At 41.6% G+C, this 24,454-nt stretch overlaps 1 protein-coding gene across 2 annotated transcripts in view; it reads right to left on the reverse strand.

The window, feature by feature from the left end:
• myo10 (myosin X) overlaps positions 1-24,454 on the reverse strand; it is a 178,596-nt gene that overhangs the window by 80,035 nt on the left and 74,107 nt on the right. For both annotated transcript variants that reach the window (XM_049598466.1, XM_049598465.1), the window contains exon 4: positions 2,384-2,571. In XM_049598466.1, the coding sequence (XP_049454423.1) occupies positions 2,384-2,571 (188 nt within the window). The remainder of the gene's footprint in view (positions 1-2,383; positions 2,572-24,454) is intronic.

Genomic DNA, 24,454 nt, shown 5'->3' on the forward strand with positions numbered 1-24,454 from the left:
AGGTTTCTCTGAATTCCGTTTCTACTTTAAATGTTGATTAAGAAATCATGTTACTGCAGAGAGCAGACAGTAACCTGTCAGTGATACAGGGAAGTCTCTTGTGGACAAGCTCTACACGTTGTCCAGTCGATGTTTACGGCCACAGAGCTGCAAATAAAAGCAAAGGCAGCAATGATTGAAGTAAAGAATTCTCAGGATGAGAATGTGGTTAATTATGTCATTAACAATGAAAGCAAAGCCACACTTCACTTTCTGCTTTCTTCACAAACTCAAACCAGCTTACATTTAAAAGGGGACATGTGTGTCTCATTACCCACAATACTAATGAAACCAGGCCAAACAGGGCTGTAAACTAATGCCATCTAATTGTCAGAAAACTGCAACACTGGATTAAGCAGCAGACTGAGACTCACCACCTCCCCCTACACCTCTTAACCGTCTCTATTCTGCTTACAAGTTCTGCATGTTCACTGGAATATTTGAGCTTGTGATGCTTTCCACCACCAGAGACAAGATATGTAAAGATCTAACATTGGTGAGATCAGTTTTCTTTGAATAAAGGTGGTTTAGAAAGGAAGTTTCCAAAAGTCAGACACATGTGAATGTGTTATTTCTTGGCTGACGTTGGTATCTGAAACTGTAGAGATGAAATAATCCATTGTTTTGCAATCTCACTTTGTGATTCAAGCTGATGAGTCAGACACATTTTCACAGAATCATTCGATCTTGCGCAGCTTTGACTTATGAATCTTGTGGCAGTGCAATAATAATATTTCCGAATTTTGGAAATAATACAGTCCAACAGTTTTAGCGACTCACTGCCGCATTTCTAGTGGCTTTTTAGCCACCAAACATGGGTCTTTTAGCGACAAGTCACTGTGTTTTCACCGGGGATAGTGCCACGATAAGCAGCTGTTTCTTATCAAGACATCCTTGCTCTCCTGCCAGGATAGTGACATGACAAGCTGTTATGCTTACCAAAAAATCACTGCGATTCCAGTGGCAACTGTGCCACCAAAAGCATGTATTTTGATCTCAACCCCATCTGACATCTTTGGGATAAACTGGAAAGGGAGACAGTCGGTGTTTGAGCGTACAGAGGTTGGACGCTGATGCCAAAGCATGGCATTTATGTCCTGCATAATTCTTGTTGTTAAAGATTTTGACTTTTAAAGCACTTAGTTAAAGGAACAGCGTGTAGGATTTGAGGAGATTTAGTGACGTCTGGCAGAGAGGACTGCAGATGACAACCAGCTGCAACTTCTCCAGGTTAGAATTCCTTCCGTGTTCATTGTTCAGGATGTTCATACCAGGAGCCAAATTATCCACAGAGGATTCCTCCTCTCCAAAACAAACAGACCAGACGCAAAAAATGCCAAAAGCCCTAAATCCAGCACAGCGGACCTTTCAGCCAAAACATGATCTTTTCCAAACCATAACCAAGTGGTTTTTGTGCCTTAACATTAACCACTGCATTGTTAAATTCTTAAGAAAATGTATGTGCTACATAATGACGTACAAATGTAACATATCCATGGTTTGCAGAAATGTACAATGCCAACATTTGCTTGGGTGACAGGTCTTTCATTAGATTTCCTTTGTTCTTATAGAATTCCTTTACTTCTTGATTATTTTGGCCCAGTGTCCCCATTGGCCACGTATTCAGGATACCTCGATGACCACAAACACAACAGTTCCCACAGAGTCAAACGCTGTGATGTCTCCTGTATCCACTGACAGCTAAATCAGGGGTCAAATATTATCATTTCTGAAATGTAAAAATAACTTTTTTGAAGTCAGGGGGAAGAGACTGTCTTTGTTTGTCTGGTAAAACAATGGAGCGACGGAGGATGTGAAAGTCGTCCAGCTGAAATCAAAGAGGAAGGATGTGAGGAAGGAAAGCAGCGGACAGAGGATGGAGATAGTAACTGTGTGTGTGTGTGTGTGTGTGTGTGTGTGGTGGGGTGTAGCGCTCAGATCCTCAGAGCTGCAGCCAAACTGCCCAGGGGACTTGAAACTTGATCAAAGTGTTTGGCACACTGAGGGGAGAGCGATTAAGTGAGCTTAAGACCACAGCAATTTATTCAAACGGCCAGTTACAGGGTTCGATATAACCTCTGACAAGAAAGATACGGATATCCTGACTGGCCATTTGCTGCCAGTTGATCAGCAAAAGTTGGGGAAATATTAGTTCCCCCAGTGGCAACATTTTTATAATTCTCAGCCAACATCTGATTTGATTTCTGTCTGTCAACTTGTGCTTCTTAGTTTTTCTGCCCACTAGTGGCAAAAAATCAATTGCTACAGCTTTAAATCAATTTAAAAAAAGACCAACTGACTGAAACACCACTTCAGTTATGAAGATCCTGTTAAGGTCACCTACCTGATCAGGACACACTGGTTCTGCAGTCTCTTCCACAGTGAACGGTAGCACTCATTGGCGATGGCGAAGATGTGCGGGGAGATTTCACCGAGGTGGTGTCGGCTGTACAGCTCCACAGCCGGCCGGTCGTACAGGTCAGGGAGTGACTGGTAAGGGTTCACCGCCGCCAAGATGGAGCCAATGTACGTCTGAGGATCAGGAGAAATGAAGCAATGTGTGAATTATGAATGAGCAGAGGTGTGATACATATTCATTTTCACTGCTACGATGATGTGAAATAGGAGTGTATCAGTGCTTTTTGAAGCTTTTTAGCCTTGTTAGCACATCTTTCTGAAACCAACGTGTACTGTAAGCAGGCAAACTCAAAAAACTAAGTGAAACAGGTGAGAATTGTTCTGTGAGTATAATTTACAGATTAAATTTAAGGAATGAAGACGTAAAACATTTCTGCTTAAGAAAAAAGTGTTGTTAAGTGTTGTTGTAATACTAATTTCAGCCACAAGAGGCTGACGTGCACTACCACCACCCCATTTTCTAAAAAGGGCTAAAAGCATTCATGTTTTCTTCCAGGTTAGTTTTAAATTTTCAAAGCACTCTTAAAGGGACAGTGCACCCAAAAATGAAAATTCAGCCATTATCTACTCACCCATATGCCGAGGGAGGCTCAGGTGAAGTTTTAGAGTCCTCACATCACTTGCAGAGATCCAAGTGTCCTGAGGCCCCGACATAAAAAGTTGTTTGGAAAAACGTCATTTGAACTCTGTTTTTAGCCTCATTGTAGCCTGCAGCTCTGACTGCTTCTCTGTGCACCGCGGTCAAATGATGTTTTTCCAAACAACTTTTTATGTCGGGGCTTCAGGACACTTGGATCACTACGGACGAGCAGTATGGAGATATTTTGTGGTTTCAGTTATGTGTTTTTGGACGTTTGAATCTGGGGTGCCGTCAGCCTCCATTAGGTGGAGTTGTGTTGCTACCTCCTCTCCCCTTAGATCTCTGCAAGTGATGTGAGGACTCTAAAACTTCACCTGAGCCTCCCTCGGCATATGGGTGAGTAGATAATGGCTGAATTATCGCTTTTGGGTGCACTATCCCTTTAACTCAAGGTCCATATACTGTATTGTATACACAATATATATACACTCAGCTTCTTCTCTGGAGCCTTTGTGCTCCACTGTCTCTCAGATTAACTCATATTGCAGCGGTGCCTGGACAGCGTGACATGTGTGGTTGTGCTGCTGCCGTGGTCCTGCCAGATGCCTCCTGCTGCTGCTGCCATCATTAGTCATTAGTCATACTTCTACTGTTATTATACACATATGACTACTGTCACACATGTATACTGCCAGATATTAATACATACTTTCAACATATTGTACCGCAGTAGCCAGAACTATAACTATAATATTATTACTTTCACTAATGTTGTTGTAAGCTACTGTCATTACCATCTGTCCTGCATCTCTCTCTCTCTCTCTCTCTCTGTCTCATTGTGTCATACGGATTACTGTTACTTTATCATGTTGTTCTGTTCTGTACGACATCTATTGCACGTCTGTCCGTCCTGGAAGAGGGCCCTGTGAGGCAAATTGTGATTTGTGATATTGGGCTCTATAAATAAAATTGATTGATTGATTGATTTTGGAAGGCTGCAATCACATGACCAATGCACTGACAGGAGTAGAGAGAAATCCTGAGCGGTTAAGGACACAGGTTGGAGGAGCGGATGGGTCACAAAACACAAGACTTTCCCCAGGAGACGGGTGTTCATAACTCTGTCGTGTTTCATTTGGCTAGAAATGTATTTGCTAATTTGCATAGCCAGTATTGGTAAAACTAACGGGAGATTAGCGCAGATAAAACAAGAAGTAATTTAGAAGCAAAACCTTTTTTATCACCTGTTCTCAAATCATTAACACAGGAGATTAAACGATTTACATCAGACTTAGAAAACTGATCACCAAAATGTATTTTTCATATGCCTGTCAGGGCTTCCGTAAAACACAGAAAGTGTGCATTTTACAGCAGCAACAGTTTCTGAAAACCCCTGTGATGAAAAGTGCAGTAACTCAACTCTGAGCCCATACGTCATTACTTGTCATTTGATAAGCCCTGATCAGAGCCAAACATCTCTGCTGCCTGTCATTGCTCAGGTGGAAGCACAGATGGGCCAAAGGCTACACATAATCCAATTTCTCGGACAAAAGCACAGAGTCATAAAACCCTTTAGACTCCATGGAAGGCGACCAACAGCAAACATAACAAGCAGCGGAACACGTGACCCTAGTACTACACAAAATCTCCTTCACCAGTTCCACTCAGCCTGACGGAAAGCTCACAATGTTCAACACGTTTGACCTTTTGCTTTTCTTTTCACCACCTCCCCTCAAACTGCACATTTTCCAAACCAGCTTCATATTTCAAAGTTCAAAGCAAAACAAACCAAACTGCTGAAATAGAAGCTTGTGAAGCCAGAATAAGTGCTGGCAGCAGCTTCAGTGCTGCGGTGGTGACTAATGGATAAATAGGCAGGCTTGGAAAAAGGCAGCACATCAGCATGTATCTGTGAGAAAAGAAGTCGGTATTTCTACCGCTGGCCTCGGTGTGAGAAGTCGTAAAGCTTACAGCAGCATCACCGGGGCTCTCAGAGTCACTCAGGTTGTGCAAAAAAAAAAAGGTGATGCTGTCAGAAACGCTTCTTGTCATCGTCAGTGGTGAAGGTTCGAGCAGTTGGAAAGGTTAGAGAAGCATTAAGCTGTTTTTTCTTAAACATCCACTTGAGCATAAAAACAGTGATGCTGTCAAAAGCGGTAAATGCTTTGAGGAGCAGTAAACAGGCTGAGAGAAGTTTTCCACCTCTTAGACTCCAAGAAAACAAATCTTAAATTGGCTGTTCCTTTAACATAAAAACCCATAGGAAGAGCAAAACTGATCCACAGTTTGGAAATGTTATTAATGAAAACTTTCAACTTGGGTTTCTTCCTGGTGCACAAACCTCCAAATGACATGTCCAAACTAAAAGTAAAATTACTGCCCTGTGGTTGTATGCCTCCGTGCACCAGTCAAGTTTCTCTTAAGGTTTACACCCATGTCTGTGAAAACATAAATGCTTCAAACACATCCTCAACCCGAAAGCACAAAAGATCTATACATTTAGCACGGTTTCAAGGTGGACGCCAAAAAGTATCTGACCAAATGTCTCCCCTTCTGTTCCTGAGGTATGACGCTGAGTAATGGCCGGAAAAGTGTTTTATGCAGAACATGATGATGTCACAGTGAAGCTGACCTTTGACTTTTTAATGTCATTTGACATAAAATGTCATTACTTTATCATTTTTATCCTGTCAGACATGTGTGTGAAGTTTTGTCATAATTAGTGCAATAATTCTTGAGTTATGGCCAAAAACATGTTTTGTGAGGTCACAATGACCTTTGACCAGTTTATTTTTCAGTCCAAGTGGACATTTGTGTCAAATTTGAAGAACTTCCCTCAAGGTGTCTTGAAGACATTGCGTTCAAGAAAATGAGACTGAAGCAAGGTCACAGTGATCTTGACCTTTGACAACCAAAATCTAATCAGTTTATTGTTGAGTCCAAGTAAATGTTTGCACCAAATTTGAAGAACTTCCCTCAAGGTGTCTTGAAGACATTGCGTTCAAGAAAATGAGACTGATGCAAGGTCACAGCGATCTTGACCTTTGACAACCAAAATCTAATCAGTTCATTGTTGAGTCCAAGTAAATGTTTGCACCAAATTTGAAGAACTTCCCTTAAGACGTTCTTGAGATCTCACGTTCACAAGGATGGGTTGGACAGACGGACAACCTGAAAACATAATGCCTCAGGCTATGGTTATCACCAGCGCCGAGGCATAATGAACACTGCTCCTAAACCCTTTGGATTACAGTCATGATCCTGGTCTGCTATGAAAGGTAACACTTTGGAACTTAAAATGAAAAAGACAACATTTAGAAGAGGTCGGACGTAAGCCAACACACTGTCCTATTTCCTAACACTGACACACAGACAAAGAGAAGCAGCCATTTAATTACATTGGCTCCAGGGTTGGACCAATCCAGGAATACTCTAATCTCTATAAACTGATATCTGCATATGTACGTAGAATCTCTAGGCAACTGGATAAGACTTTAATATCAGAATCATTTTGGTTTCCGAATGTAGTGCAAGTTGTACTGACCATTCACATTTGAGCAGCAAGTAAATAGTTTACGTGTAGAGGTGGAATGAATTAGCCAAAATGCAGTCTTTGAACCCGTGGATGGATTAGCAAACAAGCTAGTTAGTTAACACATACTGCATACTGTAGATAAACTGTAGGCCCATCCGGTTCCTAAATAAGGTAGCAAACCTCCCTTCATATTAATCTATTGATGATCTGACAGAGAGACGTGGAACCAGCGAATGTTCGATCAATCATGAAAACTAGTCCATACCCATTGGTAGCTTTGTCACCTTCTACCTATGCCAGTCCTCAATGCCTATGTGCAGTTTCACATAGATTGACCACGTCAGTGAGTAGAAAAACGTGGGACAGACAGAATGACTGACTGACAGAATGACACACTGACAGTTTCCGTGATTATGTACAGCATACCATACCATGACTTAGTCATACCAAACATTAGAAAACAACACCAACATTGGTCCACAGGGGGAGCCACAGCGATTGGTCGCATTTTAGCCATTTTGAAGCATTTTTCTGTTGTTATAGCGCCACCCAGTTGCCAATTAGAGTTAAATTTCTCCAGTCACCTTGAGGCGTCCTGTTCTACATATCTACCAAGTTTAGTAAAAATCCATATGGCGGTTAGGCCTAGATAAGAAATGAGCTCTCTAGCGCCCCCATTTTGTTTGATGGGCTCAATAATGGAGGGGTCCCCTCAGATTATGTGTGGTCATATGCCTACAAAGTTGCGTGGTGATGGGTGAAACCCTTGAGATGTTATACACCTTTATGTGATGAGCCACGCCCTCCGCACTATTCATTGCCTTATAGAAGCTCAGTTTTAGGAAGTTTTCCAACTTTTGCCAAGAGGGAACTTTAGATATTGCTCCCTAGATTATGTTCACCCAGTTTCATGCAGATCGCTCAAACTTCCTAGGAAGAGATCCATTTGAAGTGTTTTTCAAAAAATTCAAAATGGTGGAAAATCTATATAAGCGGAAGTTATGGGTTCTTGAGGCAAATGTGTTCCTCATGAGGAGAGGCATCTCTGTGCAAAGTTTCATGTCTCTACGACATACGGGGCATGAGATATGCCCATTCAAAGTTTGACATTTCAATGGGTTGCTATAGCGCCCCCCTTTGGCCAATTGATGTAATATTGCTTCATTGGCATCCTCCCATGACCCTCTACCACTGTGCCAAATTTCACATGGATTGACCAAGTCAGTGAGGAGAAAAACGTGGAACAGACACACACAGAGTTTTCGTCATTATATACTAAGATAGTTGTCGTAAAAATTTTTGGATGATTGACCGGATTAACGCCAAAAAGACACCAAGCAGGTGCAAAGTAAAACCTGGGGCATGTCTATAGAAAGCTGTGGCAGCCACTCCAAGTTGTCTCTGCAGCAAGGTGCAGCCAAACTGAAAGTTGGGGATAGTTTAACTTTGATGGCAAATTGCAGCCAGAGAATATCGACAGCCAATCGGTAAACAGTTCTGCGACTCCGGTGACATGGTGACATATGGTACAAAGAATTTCTTCCTGCCTGAGACACATGATCACGCCGCCCGGCCACAGAAAAATGTAATCATTGTGGCGAGCAGCACTTCTTTGCTGCTCGGTGTGTTTTCGGCATGACTTAACACTTCAGCTCTTGTTTCACCTTCATTTAAGTGTAAGGCAGAAGAGCTGCAGGTCGACGCCTTCTCATGTTCAGTTCTTCGTGCTCATCCTGTGTAACTGACTGACCACTTTCTCCAAGATAAACTGCACAGAAGCCACCACACATTACAACTGCTCCACCACTCATGTTTCTTTCTAGAGAAGCCACAGAGGGGGAATTCCCAGTGATTTTCATCTGACAGGGTGCAGTTATCCCAAGATTCACTGTCATTTCTCACTGGAGTTCTTATCACTTTAAATACAGACAAAGATGACAACTTCTGACCACAGCTGTGTAAATGAGAACATTCTGTCTGTGCAACTTGGACTGAAGGTAAAAAAAAAAATCTCATTACAGCAGTGCACAGTGTTCCTCTAAGCACACATTAGGATGTGAGTGGCTGTTGCCTGGAGGAGATGATGAAATGTATTTAGAAGAAAGAGACAGAGATGCAAGGACACTCTGATCTCTGTCTCCCCTCTGCAGCCACACGACGTCACTCTCTTATCCTGTTCATCTGCACCGGGCCTCTCCAACCATAAAAACACAAGATGACATCTGAAAGCAAACACGGCTGCCAGTCGTCTGTCAGTCACCGTATAACCACAGTCCCAGCAGAGGGGCAGGTACACCTTTCGGACTTCTCTCTGTTTATTTTGCCTATTTTACTGAAGCCTGATATTTTCTTTGCGCCCCCACAGTAGCTCTTTATTATTGCTCCACTACCTGTTAGTAAAAGTGCTTTTCAGATGTATTATATCAGAGTGGAGCTTCAAACTGTTTGACTCCAGCTAAAACAAGCAGATAAATTAAAAACAGAAGACTCCATTTCCCTCATTGTAGAGCTCAAACAGAAAAGATTTCCAAACACTGTTTGGTTTGGATGAATAGGAAGAAGGAAAAAACTAAATGGCTCTTTCTAACACAGTCCGCCATGCCTGAGGTGGAACCGTGTTCGGCGCTCTGAAGAGGAGAACTCAAATTACAACCATAATAACGATAATTAGGTTAATGGGCATGCCGATGTATAGGGCATGGAATAAAATCACCCTGGCAATGCAAGCTTTCAGCTGAGTGGGTGAGTCTGTTGTAGAGCTCAATGTGTATGAGAACAGACGCTGAATGGAAATATTTAAAGGGAGCTGCTCGGGAATGAAGAGTTATGAAGAGCTTCAGTTGTCTGACTGATTAAAGGTTTTCCAGAGACCAATAGTTATGAAGCTCACTCAGCTTTGAACATTATAAATAAGAGAAACAATCAAACATGACATGGCACTGTGATAGCACACACCCAACAACCTGCCACATTGGTAGAAGCATCAGCAGAGGTATCACCAGCAGTCATACACTGTTTTGTCTTTCTTTGCAGAAGGCTGAGGACGTTTATCTAAGTTACAACATTTAATCATAATATTTACAATATTCTATCCTGTAAAATTACAAGACATTCCTGGCTACTGAGTTGCAGTGAATTTACAATATTTTATTGTAATTAATTACAGTACAATGCTGTATAAGTACAGTACTTTATTGTACTTAATTTACAGTAAAGGTCCTGTATATTGCTTACTGTAAATTTACTGCAATTATTAGCCAGGAATTGCCTGTAAAAATACAATAAATTTCTAACAGTGTAGATGGTGGTTGCAGTAACAGCAGTAGCAGCATTTGTGGAGAAATTGAGCACAGCAGGCAGGACACGATGTCAAGCTCAGCTCACATCGCAGCTACATCAGCTGATCTCAAACAGCCCAATGACTTAATTAGACACAGCCACTGTGCTCTCCTATACCCCGTTTACCTCCAGCCATTGTATCCAGAGTCCAGGACGAGCTCAACAAAGGCCCATTCCTCTTCTCATGCAGAACTTAAGCATCTTCTGCTTCATCAACCTCCTTAAATATAAACCACCTAGATGCACAAGTGGATCTTCTTTTCACTAAGAATGAGTCTCTCTCAAACCACAGATGTCCACCAAATTTCCATAACTGCTCAGTTCTATTCAGGGTCCAGGGAGTGTGTGTATTTCACATGCATGTCTGTATAAACATGACACATTGAAGGTGATGGCTGATATAAGCAAAGCAAACAGGGATAATCAACCAACAGAGCAAACACACACAGCTCTGGATGTTTTGTGAGTGAAAACAAACAATGAAAAACCATGCAGACTTAAAACTGAAGACGCCTTTTAAGCCTTTGATCATATCGTGCAACACTATGCAACCTTTGTTGCCTGCCTAACCCTGTTTTTACGAGATTACATGTACTCTATATTTGTTTTTGTAATCAAGAAATCCCCTGAAAAGACCAACAATGTGTGAGTCCATCTCTCAGCTACAAGCCCGTTGGTTAAAGACAACTCACAAGCATACATTTGGTTTTCGTAAAAAGACTGTTTTTAGAAAATGGTGCTCAAACAGGAGGAAACACTCCATCTGTTAGGCACTATTTTCAGCTGTGGATTAATACACAATCAAGTATATCTGCATTCTTTAAAGATGTGGCCTATAGAACACCACATGTACAAATAAGGTTTGGAAAAAGTCATTAAAACTATCAAGCCACCATGATACAGCCCCATCAGGTCAAACCACTTTCCTTTGTCTAACTGGTATCTCATTAGTTTACACATTTTGAGCGCTCCCACCCTCCTCCCTGTGTTACATCCTGGATGAACATCCTGTTTAAACAAAAAATATATCAAATTACAGATGGAGTGAACTCCTAAAATGCTGCTCCACAGTGACTGTAAAAGGTAAGATGAGGTCAACGCAGACAAAGTTAAGTTTTGCTGATGGACGTCAAACGTCTTTATCACCTGCCCCGTGCTGCTTATTAAAACCCTTGCACTAATCTCCCTTCGCCATTCAAACGGCCTACTGACTGACTGACCTACATTCAGCCCAGATGCAAATACATTTGAATGGCAGTTAAGGTGAGAGTATTTACAAGACAAATACTGGCTCAGACGATGCTGCCTGTGCAAATCAGCCAGATGAAAGGGGAGGGCACGTTGTTATAGTAATGTACAGTGGATCATAAATCACCATGCGTGTTATCTCTCAGAGCATAAACACAGCGTGGCAGCTCCCTCCTCAGGTGAAGGAGTCAGTTTATGGGCATGAAAGCAGAAATGTCCGTCTTCCGCCGGCAGTGTAAACAGTTTACAGTCGGACTGATCTTGTACATCACTCAGCTCATCGTGTAAACTTCTTTGCAGACGCTTATGTAGTGTCACATGGTGTTTGGGATTTTTACTGAGCTCTTGTTTAGAGGATCTGGAGAAAGTCGACAGAGAAACCCCCTTTAACTTTTACACCTTGTGACAGCTGTATGAGGTAACTCAAATGTATACTCCTTTGGTGTCTAACATATTAACAGTGACCTACTGGAGGAATGATCTCTTGATTAAGACTTTTTAAAGTGTTTATTTAATTCTCTCTATTTTCTTTCATTTATTTGCCCTTTCAATTGTTTCTCACATCTAAAACGGAGCTTGACATGTCCCTGAAAGTCCGGTTCATGTAATATATGTAATTTAAAAATTAATAAATAACACTATATTGAACTTATAAAGTCTGACCTGCTACCCTGAACCGTCTCACCAAGAAAAACATTATCAGAGGAGCTTGAGCAGCAGTCTGGAGGAGGGTAAGTTCACACCAGACGGTGTGCATTGCTAAGAGTTTAAAGAAAAACACCCTGGGTAAAGTCATGCCTTTCCTTAACTCGATGAATTACTACCATTTGGACTCAATTAGATCCCCCTGTTGCTCCGTCCTGGTAACAGTTTCCACGGCAGCACACTGGCTGTGAGCTAATTGGCTGTGACTCTCATCAGATGCCCCCCTATTGGCTGATGTGATTGACCACGGCCCCTCGTCCTACATGTGTGTCACATACTCTGTGTTGTTCAGTCATACCACAGAGGTGACGCAAGAAACGTGATACACACATTTACATTGTTTGCTTGAGGTATTTAACCTGTGGTACTTATGGAAATGGCCTTAACGGTCTCTCATGATTCCAACAGTATAATGGCTGGTACCTGTATTTTGGCCTTTGTAAAAACATATTTTTAAAGGTGACCATTTTCAGAATTACCAGCAATTACCTTTTCCACATTAATTATTATCTGAAGAGGAAACGAACATGAGACAGCATTTTATTTTATTTTTATTTAATTTCTGAAAAACGAAGCCAACATGGAGGTACCAAAAACTGCACTTCCCCTAATGTCCACTTGAGGCTGGCTCCAAAGCAAGTCAGCCCCGACAGACCTGCATGCTAAAATGCCCAACTTAACTACATGTTTATAGCCTGGTATAAAAAACTGTTATGGTCACGACTGTTCATGACAAATGTACGGGGGTGAATTTTTATTTTATTTTTATTTTTTAATATAACTCGACTCATATAACTCACCTGTTCAAATGTTATTAAGGCTTAAAGTTTTGCATGATTAAGGGAGCTTTGAGTGTCAGGTGGGTGCTGTCCATCCAAGTCACCGCCGCAGCAACAATGCTGGTTAGGCAATGTCGCTATTTCAGTGCGTTCTGGTCACCAATAAAAAGTTCAGCGTTTGATTGTGCTAAAAGACCCTCTAAGGAGTTGAATCTTTAGTTTTTCCCAGTAAATACATTTTGTTTTAATGGTTTTAAGCCTGTCTTTTGCAAGCCAATTAGCATTAATTAATTAATTAATTAATTAGCATTGTCACAGTTGACCAGAGAATGTAAATGCACAGTGCTAACCAAGCTAGTAGCTAGCATTAGGGTTAGCGCTGAACTCTTGTCCATATATAGTCACTAATGGCTCCAAAAATCAAAGATTTTTTCAAGGCTTCAAAATGGGAGCCCACAAACCAATGAGTGACGTCCATTATTTTACACGGTCTATGATTAAAAAGTAATATAGGAGAGGTAGACAACTACAATTACTGCCTCGCAGTTGTATGCCTCCACGCACCAGCCAAGTTGCACTTACAGTTTGTCTGTGAACACATGGAGGATTCAGACACATCTTCCCCTGGCAGCACAGAAGATTCCTCTAGGCATTCTTAGAATATTGCGTTCATGAGAATGGGATGGATTGGATGTGAAAACATAATGCTTCCGGCCACAGTAATCAAGGGCGCAGAGGCATAAAAAGACAAAAGAAGACAACTAGGCATGTTTATCAGGGGAATCTCCAATGAAACAAATATGTATTTCCTACAAGTAACATAAAAGTAATGGTTATCTATCACAATATTGATGTTGATCCATTTGAAAATGTAGTTTTAGGAGCACCAAAATATGACAAAGTGTACCGCTTCTGTGTTACAATCTCACCTCAAACCTCAGAAGCTGTGCCAGAAGTAGCATGTTTCCCCACATGATGGTTTGGAACGTGCAGATGGAGGAGTAGATCAGGCTGCAGTGTTTCAATACTTTTTCTTTCCACCATGAAAACTTAGTCATTCATTATTGGATTAGTTCAGTTTAGAGTAGCCTGAATCATAAACGTTTTACAACCAACAAATGTACAGAGGTTTACAGAGAGTGAGTGTTTAACGCTCAAATGATTATATGTCCAGAGTCACTTTACTTTTTGACATCACGTCTTCTATTCAACAGATAGCACCCTGACAAACTGCAGATATGTGTCACTGGTCAAACTGACCTGAAGTGATTCTTTCGCTCTATGACAGAGAGCAGTTAGTGAAGCTAAAGAGCCTTTGTGTTTACAGAGAGGCGTCAGTCAGTGCTGATGGAGTAACTGTAGAACAGAGGGAGGCATGCAGGCAGTCGGACCTGTCCAAAAAAATAAGATCTCTCTGAGACAGAGCCAGATAAATGCACTGAGAGGGAAATGAAGACCAGATGGAGCAAAAAAACTGGAGCATCAGAGCCAAAGTGCTTTGCAACCTGCCTGACTGACGGCAGGAAATGTAAGAGAGTGGAGTGAGGAGGGGGGAGGATGAATAGGGGGGGAGGGGGCATGCAACAGTCACTGAGTTACCGTGTCACCGAGACAAATTCCTGCACATTTGTTATACTTGGCGATTAAAGCGATCCTGAGCCACAGTTCATGTTTTATATCGCTGTTGAGGGACGGAAAGCCCACATCTGCAAGAGTCTTGTTCAGGAGATGAGAATATTTATTCTCCCAGCGATGCCCTGTTATTTTTGAAATGATGCAGTGGCAGTTTTGACAGATTAAATTCAATAAACTTGCGGAAAGTTTTGATTCTACGACAGAAAAAAGAGAAATATATTAAGTTCTGTTTTAATTTCCTGACTAGAGGACAGAGTTAGCTCACGGATAAGACTTGGTCTTTCTGTATCTGCGTAGCTGCAAGTGTTCATCACATAAATTCAGTGATCTGTCCATGTCTGCGAGAGTGAACCCAAATTATATGACCAAGGACTGAATACACTGATTACACACGTGAACATAGTTATCTACAACCAATAAAGTCAGTATGTTTACATGCACAGTAAAGATGAGCTACAGTTACAGCTTGACTAGGACATTTAACTGGACTACTGTCTTTGTCCCAGTATACAAGCACAGGAGGGGAATCCATCTATTGACCGAAGTACGTCCGACTCCGCTACAATAGGTGGTGACATGCCCCCTTTCAGCTTGTTAGTTTTGGACCTTTACGTACTGTAGATTTCGTTGTGTTGTTACCAGCTTCTTCCTCTGTAACACAATTAATACTTTTCTACTTCCAGGTCAAAGCCCGAGGCAGAAAATGTGGAGCATGCTCAGAGCGCCTCGGCCAGTTTGGGTCTGATTGACTGTACGCAGGAAGAATTCAACTCCCAGCTGCATTATCTGACTTTGAAGAATTCGATTTAGTACAATTTTAGTCAGACTAAAGGCCCATTTATGCTCAACGTTAAATACGGATCCGGATACGGACGGAGCCTTCTGTCCGTGCCTTCTGTCCGACCTCCCGCCACCCGCTCCTGTCTCAAACACGGAGGCCTCCCTCTCCGCGGAGCCCTCCCTCACTCCCATATATTATCAATATCTCCTCCACAGTCGGCATGTTTGTTTTTGAGTTTGTTGTTGTCATAAAGTTTTGACGCTGGGCTGCCTCCTGGTGGATATACTGGTTAACATCATGCCAATGTAAAAGATGCATGGAAGTATGTGGGCAGTGACGGTAACATTGTTTGAAGTGGACGTATACATTTTCGTATGTAAAGGGAGCATAAATGAGCCTTAACATGTTTACATGGATTTTAAAAGTCCAGTTTTAGTCAGACTAACAAATATCTATAATACAATGATTAATGTCATGTAAACGTACTGACAGTCTGATGATCTTAGCTGAAAAAATGCCAGATCTCGCAACCAAATTGATATGTCCAGCAAATTCCAGACAAATCTGTTTCTCTGTTAACGAGATAATTTATCAAATAAGACATGGGTGAATAAGCTCTGCCAAAACTGACCGTAATCAGCAAACCAAAAAATGCTAAAAATGGTGCAAATCACTGCATGAAACCACACACACTCTTCTCATTCCACTCATCCAGTCATTTCTGCTCACATTTTATTTCAAACATATTTCTGACAAAAAGTAAAAGTACGGGACGTTTTCCATCTGTGGTCTAAATCTGCTCTCACAGGAAGTGACAGAGTAAGTGTATACAAAGCTGAAAGGAAATGACATCAGGAGGGTTCTTGGTGAAGCGTGAAGCTCCGTTGGCTGGAGCACCGTTTCTCCACATCTGACAGTAATCAGGACTCCGAGCTGGACAGCAGCTTCAGCTAAAACCTCTGAAATGTAAATGTATCTTCGACACATGCACATGTTCTGCTTTTAATAAGAAGTACAGTGGGTTCGTGTTTCAGTGTATCTAAAGGAATGTGTGTGTGTGTGTGTATGTGTGGTCTGTAGGTGTGTGTAAGTGTGTGCATGTGGTTGTTTATGTACAAGCAGACAGACAGACCAGATATATATCTACTGTGGGAAAAAATGACATGTTATCTAACTGAATGACCTCTGAAATGAGCGTGGTATCGCATATAGAAAGTGACTTAAATGCCTGCCTGCAGAAAACACTGCATCATCTGGAGTTTTCAGATAACAGGACATGAATTCGGGGCAAAACCTGACGCAGGATTTTACAACACTGAACCATTCATCATTGTTATCTGCCTGTAAATCCACAGTTCAGGCGTTTGCCGCTTTGCTCGAGGGTATTTTGACAAAAGCAAAGAATCAAATGAGGTGATCAGCTGGTTACTCATTCACAGGCCAACATTTCACCAATAGGTTTTCTACATTCCAGGCTTCTGCAGCGTACACAGCACCTCTCCGATAACAGTTGTAAGTGTGTGAAAGTGGAGCAGCAGCTGGCTGTTTCAGTCTGTCAGTGGGCCGGCAGTGGACACGGTGACTTGTTAAAATAAGCCAAGCGAGTCACGAGACTGTTTCTGCTCTGTGGTGAAACTGACCGAGTTAGCAAAGCCTTTGATGACAGCTGGAAAGAGGAAGAACACTGAGTGTGATTGAGTAGTTTGTCCTCAGCATACCGCGGGAAGCACAAAGATTCCACTATCTCTGCTACTCTGAGCTCTGGCATCAACAAGACCTCATGTGTACCTGAACCACAACGCAGGTCATCTGTGAGTTCCTTCCAAAGCAAACCGCGTAACTGTTCCAAAATGACTCATTTGAGTGTTTTATGATCCGACACCTCTTTGGTTATAGTTTGGGGAACTACTCGGTCTACTGGCTCCAGTCAGATCAGTGAGGAGGTGGCATTTTTCCAGACGGGTAAAGTCGGTCTGAACGCAGCTTTGGTGCTGTGAATTGAGACAAATTATCCTGTAGAGGAATCTCCTGCTATTTATCATAAGTCATATAATATATATAAAGTATTTTACATATACACAGATTAAATTTGAGACACAAAAGGTTCTTCTGTAGGAGTGAAAAGTTTCTGATTTGAAGACCCCCTGCTGGAAAGAGAGACAGAGAGGAGTGGAGGTGTTGACACTTGAATGCCCAGACAGAGACTGTGTGTGTGTGTGTGTGTGTGTGTGTGTGTGTGCGTGTGGTTGAGGGGGAGTTAAGTGTAAAATATTAATCGTGGGGCTGACAAAAAAGAACAGCGTGTGATAGAAAAATGAGAGAATGTGTATGTCAGTGTGTTTGTATGAGAGAGGGACAGAATCGGGGTACAGAACAAGTCAGAGATTCCTGTGTGTGTGTGTGTGTGTGTGTGTGTGTGTGTGTGTGTGTGTACAGTCTTTAGTTGCTGTGATTGTAACCAGCTGTGTTGTCGACTGGTGGCCTCACTCGTCTCCTCTGCAGATTCCACTGAAGCACACACACGGACATATATGAACACACACACACACACACACACACACACACACACACACACACACTGTCTGCTAGCCTCCAGGCTAAATTTTTCTTGTTCAACTATGGAATGCAAATGCTAAAGAAAAGTAGCACTGAGGCTAGTTAGCTTCACAGATTGGCTAAAAGTAAAATATTATATATGCATGTAGAACGACACATTTTCAATCCCGACTCGACAAATACCAACGCTTGGTCAGTGGCCCATCATGTCAAATTGTGACACGCTAGGTACCCTCCTGCATCAGTTCTGGATGCTCAGGGACAGCGTGTAAATCTACGCCCATTACACTCAGCCTCTCTTTTCAAAATAAACTTCCGTTCTCACAGGAAATGTACAGTTTCTGCTCATTCAGTCTCTTTTCAAAATAAAGTCAGACTTTGCTTTTAGCTTTACGTCCTTAGGTTTAGGCAACAAAAGCATGTGGTCAGGTTTAGAAATAAAAATCATATGTGTCATATATCACTAGCATAGTATACTAAACATACTAGCACACTACATCATTATAATAACACCTTGGCTGACTTTTGGTTTCACACTGGAATCGAACAGCAGGCGGGTGAAAGTCCACAGTCTGATTGACCCATCCACCTCCAGTTCCGCCCGCCCAGTGCAGACTCCTCATACTACAGTAGCTGCCAGGAGCGTCAACAAATGCAGCCTAATTCCCCGCTAAAGGATGCTTCTGTGCTTCGGTGTCTGACGCCGATGGGCCACTGACCAAACATTGGAATTTGAAGAGTCAGGAGAGGGACCTGGTTGGTATAAAAAGCTGCACAGTTTGCATTCAGCAGCATTATGTGTTCTGAAGGTGAAAATAATAAGTCAGCTAAGTCTAAAAATAATAAGTCAACATTCACTCACACAGGACACAAACTCCTGTCTTCAGGGTGAAAGTCCTGTGGGTGAAAGTCCTGTGCGCCACTCATTCATCCACTATGACTTCCACCCTACATGGACTTTGTTTCTGTTCATACTTACTTTCTGGGAGTGTTTTTTTCCCCCTCATAGATTTACCACTTTAATCTGAAAGAGTATCCTATTTTTTTCTTTAGTTTATAACTTTAATCTTAGAAATATTGAGTTTTCCTCTTCTCTTCTTTTCATTTTATCAACAATGTCCCAAATAAGCCTTTAGAAGTAGCTGTCAGTCAATCAGGTCTTATTTTGTCACTCTGTGCTTTTTCATTTCATTCTGTTAGTGCTGACACTTTTGAAACTCATGCAGCTTGCATTTGGTCCATCAGCAGTCATTATAATTGGAAACAAAAATGACTACTTCCTGTTTGTTCTAGGAAATTAAAACGTGTTTAGTAAAAGTTTCTATAAAGGTTAAAAGAATCAATTGATAGAAAAGAAAACTTCTTAATGATGTTTAATTAAAAACATGATTGATGCAGTACAGAAACATACCTGCACCATAGAAACTTTTCACAAGTTTGCCTCACCTGTTATCTACAGAGCATTAACATTTATTTATGTCTTGTCCTATAGGTGGTCTACAGGCGTTTAGTTGCTATAAGGCACCCACTATTACTCAACTAAATGCTTTAAATGAAAAGCAAATGGAACATCTAAAATAGTTCTCCAGCCAAAAACAACACTCTAGAAGCACACTCAGTACCATGGTGTCAATGCTGGACTAAACCATCTCTCACATTTAGGATTTATCAAATACTTCTACTAGTAAGATAAGCTACAACTTCTTTAATTACCAACAGTCAGAGCAGCTAACAGCCAAGGAGGTCAAAAAGCACACAAAAGTACAACGCTATCCTGAGAATATATCTTCTCAAGACACACACATAAAAGCTTAAAAGAGAGAAAGTGGGGATTTGTTTGGTGGATGTTGGTTAAACTCATTAATTCTCCTCATTTAATTCCCTCAGAAGTCAGCAGGGGTGCTTTCAGGAATTTTCAGGGGCCCCTGACAGGTTATGACACCGGGCCCCTCGCTCTGATGCATTTGATTTCATGCGTTAGCCCGTCACCTCACCTTTCCCTGCCCTTTTTCCCCACAGGGACTTTTCTGAGAACCCAAGTTTCAGGAAGTCAGGAACCTTACCTGAGTTTCTCCCACATAGTTCCTGTGACTGTGACTCAAAAAGGGCCATCTGAGAAATATAAACTATCCATATTACCTCCCACCCACACCTTCTGCAACATACAGATGATACACACACTGAGGCCTGAGTATTGATGATCTGCAGCTCTTTAATGGAAATGTCTTTTTTATTAATCCAAAACCAAACCACCCTAACCAAACACTTTGGATACGTCACTGTCTTTGAAATAAACTAACATCTTTGTCATGTCACAGAGGGAACTTCCGTTTGAAAAAGAAAAAATATGGGCCATGAAACTGACGCAACAGTTTCCTGGTGGTTGTGAGCTGTCAACACTCGTGTCCAGATGTCAAGACAAATATCTGACAGAAACGTAGAGGCCTTGCTCCTCATGAGCAGCCATTTTTCATCAAAGACAGAGAAGAATTACAGTGAGCTGCAAAGTGACTAAATCCAGACACCGGAAGCACAGAGTGGCCCCTGGGAATTTACTGTATGTGGCATTAAACTATTGATTTATAATGTGTCTATAGTTTGAGCCTTAAAATTGCCTCTCCATGAATAACCATGACAAAACTGAACTCAGTCATAAGCTGAATTAGCCGCAAAGGTCTCTTCCTCTCCAAAACAAACCAACCTGGTGATTTAAACCGGTAGAAACATTGAATAAAACAGTTTCATATCACAAATCAATGTTTCTCTGATGCTGTTTGCCATGTCAGAGACAGGTTGCTGATGCATGCTCACCTTTTTCTCTCATAACTGAAGATTCAGACGTTCAGGAAGTTTCACAGATGATGACATGAATTATCCAGAGAGGCCGCAACCTCTCCAAAACAAACAGACCTGGGGTCTCATTTATAAACATTGTGAACGCACAAAACAAAGCCTGAAAGAGACATACAGCTCTTCCCAAACAAAAGTTGTGATTTATAAAAGCATAATGGATGGGAGAAACTTTGACCCATGCTTGCGAACATTTTGGAGATGCAGATGGTGAGGTGGAAGCCTGATTGTAGAAACTGTCGAATATTTTTTGGCGCATCCCATTTTTGGCTTTTCTTCGTATGTACATTTTAAGTATGGATCCTCTGCATTGTTTTATATTTAAACTGGTAAAAACACCGAGTAAAGCAGTTTCACTTTACAGAATGCGAAAATACAAAAATGCAAATGGCCTTATCTAGAGTCAGTGTTTGGTTTGTCCGTTCTGGGCTACTGTAGAAACATGGTGGTGCAACATGGCAATCTCCATAGACAAGGACCTGTGCCCTATGTAGATATAAATGGCTTATTCTAAGGTAACAAAAACACAATTATTTTTGTGTAGGTGATTATACACTAAAGAAAACATACGTATTATATTATATTCATCTAAGCTGATATCCAACACACTTTAAGTATTAGTGGAATTAATAGCAGTAGTGATAACAGCAGTTGTGGTAGAGGTGTACATTTTGAATTAGCAGCAGCACAAATTTAGCTTTAACTTTGCTTCATTGTTTTTGCTTGAAGCTGCTAATTTGCTGCTTGCATTTTTCAGTTGTGTTTAAATTCTTGTCAAGTAAAAAATAATCACAATATATGTGCATTTATTTTGCTTTGTGTAGCACAATGGTTTACACTAGACAATAGCCCTGTTTCTATTTGGTGTGAAGATTAAAGTCACATTAAATGTCCACTTATGTCTAAATATTATGAGCCATACTTAGTAATAAGACTTATGAGAATAAACTGTTATTTAAAGCCGTGACTTTATTAACCTGCTTTGAGTATCAGTACCAAAATCTTTTTAAAAATGTGTTACTTTATTTATTTGTAACTTACCTGAGACCATCTGAGCCACTGTTTGAAATTCAATTTTAACCCATTTGTTGTATCAGAGACTGTTGTTGGCTCTCTGGCTTCAGCGGTGTGCTTATAGCCCTTCCCTTCGGTTTACCGCTGCCCACTTCACCAAAACCCTCTAATTTTCCCTCTTTGGAGCTCCTGGCCCAAAAAGAAAAAAACAGCCCGTCAGAGTGGAGATTGAGCGGCCGTGATGAATTGATTGGATAATTTCGACCATACGGGAGCATTCAGATGTGATTAAAGTAACGAGATGGCATTTGTCAAAGGTTACTGCGGCTAATGTGCGCAGAAAGCACAAGGCTGCCTTTGTGGTCGGCTTGTTTTGCTGGTGAAAGTGCTGGGTCAGGTTTGTTCATTAGTCCATAAGTACAAAGTGAGACAATAATGGTTGTGGGCTATTTGTCCTACATGTTCCTTTGTTTTCTCAACCATACAGTAACTTTCATAGGCTCCTTTACTCTGACTGGGGTCAGCAGGAACAGAGCTGCTTTGTTTGCTAATTAGCTCAGTGTGTAAAGCAGGACAGTGTGGGAAAAGATACTTTGTAAGTTCACTTAACATGAAAGTACAAGTCTCAGCATTACAACCCCTCCTCATACAACCACTACTGCTGCTAACCTTTTTATTTTTGTTGTGATCCCCCCAATAAACACCTCCCTGAAAAAAACTAAACCTGAGAAAGTCTTATTTTTGAACATAACCAAACTTTAGTGTTAGTTGGATGCCAAACTCAGTTCACATCTCAGCTACATCAGCTGATCTCAAACAGTTCAATCAACTGATGGAGCAGTTGATTGATGGAAGGGAGTCAGCTGATAGATCGCATGATTCCTTTATGTGCGACCAATTGGCGAATCTCACTCAGGTCGCCCTATTTAAAATGATCTGACCTGCCTACTGTTGCTGCTTCCTTTGCAAGCTGCTCTGCAACCTGCCTCCACCCCAGCTCCTCCTTTTCATGCTGTGTCTGACTTATCAATGTAATTTCTGTTTGTCATTGATGCTGCTCTGTTCTGTTCCCGGGGGTCTTTGCTGCTGCTTAGGCTTTCCTTGTAGGCGCATGGAAGGGCAGGTAGGTTTGCTCTTTCTGCCTTAAGGCTTTCCATGTAGGCGCGTGGAAGAGGCTTTCTGTGTAAGCTCTGAGGAAAGGCAGGGAGGCCCCAGAACAGAGCCTTACTGCCAAATATAATACTGCAAATGGAAATAAAATTTTCTTTAGTGACTTTAGTGTTCCTGACTGAACTATAAAGTTGTCACATTAAAAAACTGATTTACTTTCCAACAGTGACCTGAAACTGTTTTGGAAGGCACAAACAAATGATGTCATCGTGCTGACAGAGGCATCAGATCAGAGAACATGGATATGGAAAAAATAAGTGTTTTGATGTTTAATTTGGAGGATTTGTTGTGCTCTTGTGGTGTCCTGTGTAAATGCTGCCATAACCATGCTATCCAGTGAGTCTTTCAGGACTCTATCAGGGAAGCTGTAGTGGTTAAAAACTTACAAAGCAATTGTTTGAAAAGATGAATAAACTACAATTAACCACGTCGCAGTTGTATGCCTTCGCAAACCTGTCAAGTTACACTTACAGTTTACTTCCATGTCTGTGAAATTCCCTTAAGGCCTTCTTGAGATATCAATTTCCTGAGAATAGACAGACAAGGTCACAGTGACCTTGACATTTGACCTACAACCACCAAAGTCTAATCAGTTCTTCCTGGAGTACAAGTGGACGTTTGTACCAAATTCTAAAAAAAAAATCCCTCTGGGCATTTTTGAGATATCCCGTTCACAAGAACAGACAACCTGAAAACACAATGCCTGAAAACAAGAGTAAAGCCTAGTTCACATTACACGATTTTCACCCCGATTCTGATGTCGCAGAGGATCTTGAGAGCCACCTTGGGTCGGAGGTGAGTCGGCAGATAGTCTGCCAGGACGAGTCCTCATGTGTGAACAAGCCTACGAGCAAGTCGCCCCCTTGTCTGTGACTGGGACTGGATATCTGGCATGCTAGAAAACTGGAGAAGTGTGACACGACTGACAAAGAGCATCAGCCAATGAGAGGCGGGATACGTCCCACGTCAGCACGCAGGAAGACGGAAGAAATGTGAGGAGAACAAGCCGCAGAGTTGCCAGGTCCGCTTATTAGCCGCGACTTCGGGCTTGTTTCTAAAGTGGAGTTGCTTATTTGGGCTTGCTCTCTAAACGTCACCTTTCTCTATATGTATCCATCTAATAAGTTATTTAAACGCATGATAGTCGCTTCTTTTGGGCTTGTTTCCATAGCCCTGGTTGCTTGTTTCTCTCCCAAGATCTGGCAACACTAGCCGGCAAGCAACAACAACAACAATGGTGGCGTCCACAGGATCACGGGGGGTGCGTTGTGTTTGGACCCAGGCCCTGGAGGCAGATCTGATTCAACACTGGGAAGAATATTCATGCCTTTACGATGTGTCCTCTTCAAGTTAAAAAACGTAGTTTGGTAACGTCACCGCGTTATCTGGGGCTCTGTCGGCGAGGGCTCGGTGGAGAAATCTTGTGTTGTGCACACACAGGTCGTAATGCAGTTGGCGAGACTCCCGCTGACAAAAACACACGTTGCCAGGTATGAACACTCAAAAGATTCAAAAGTCTCCGCGACGCAAAATCAAGGTGAAAATCGCGTAATGTGAACTAGGCTTAACTTCTTGAGATACTGCATTCACAAAATGAGATGGATGCAAGGTCACAGTGACCTTGACTTTTGACCACCAAAATTTAATCAGTTCATTGTGAAGTCCAATTTGAAGTTTGTGCCAAATTTAAAAAAAAATTCTCTCAAGGTGTTCTTGAGGTATCGTGTTCATGAGAATAAGACATACTAAGTCACAATGACCTTAACCGTTGACCTATGACCACTGAAATCCAATCAGTCCATCAC

Source organism: Epinephelus fuscoguttatus, linkage group LG15, assembly GCF_011397635.1.
Source record: "Epinephelus fuscoguttatus linkage group LG15, E.fuscoguttatus.final_Chr_v1".
NCBI classification, from domain to species: domain Eukaryota; kingdom Metazoa; phylum Chordata; class Actinopteri; order Perciformes; family Serranidae; genus Epinephelus; species Epinephelus fuscoguttatus.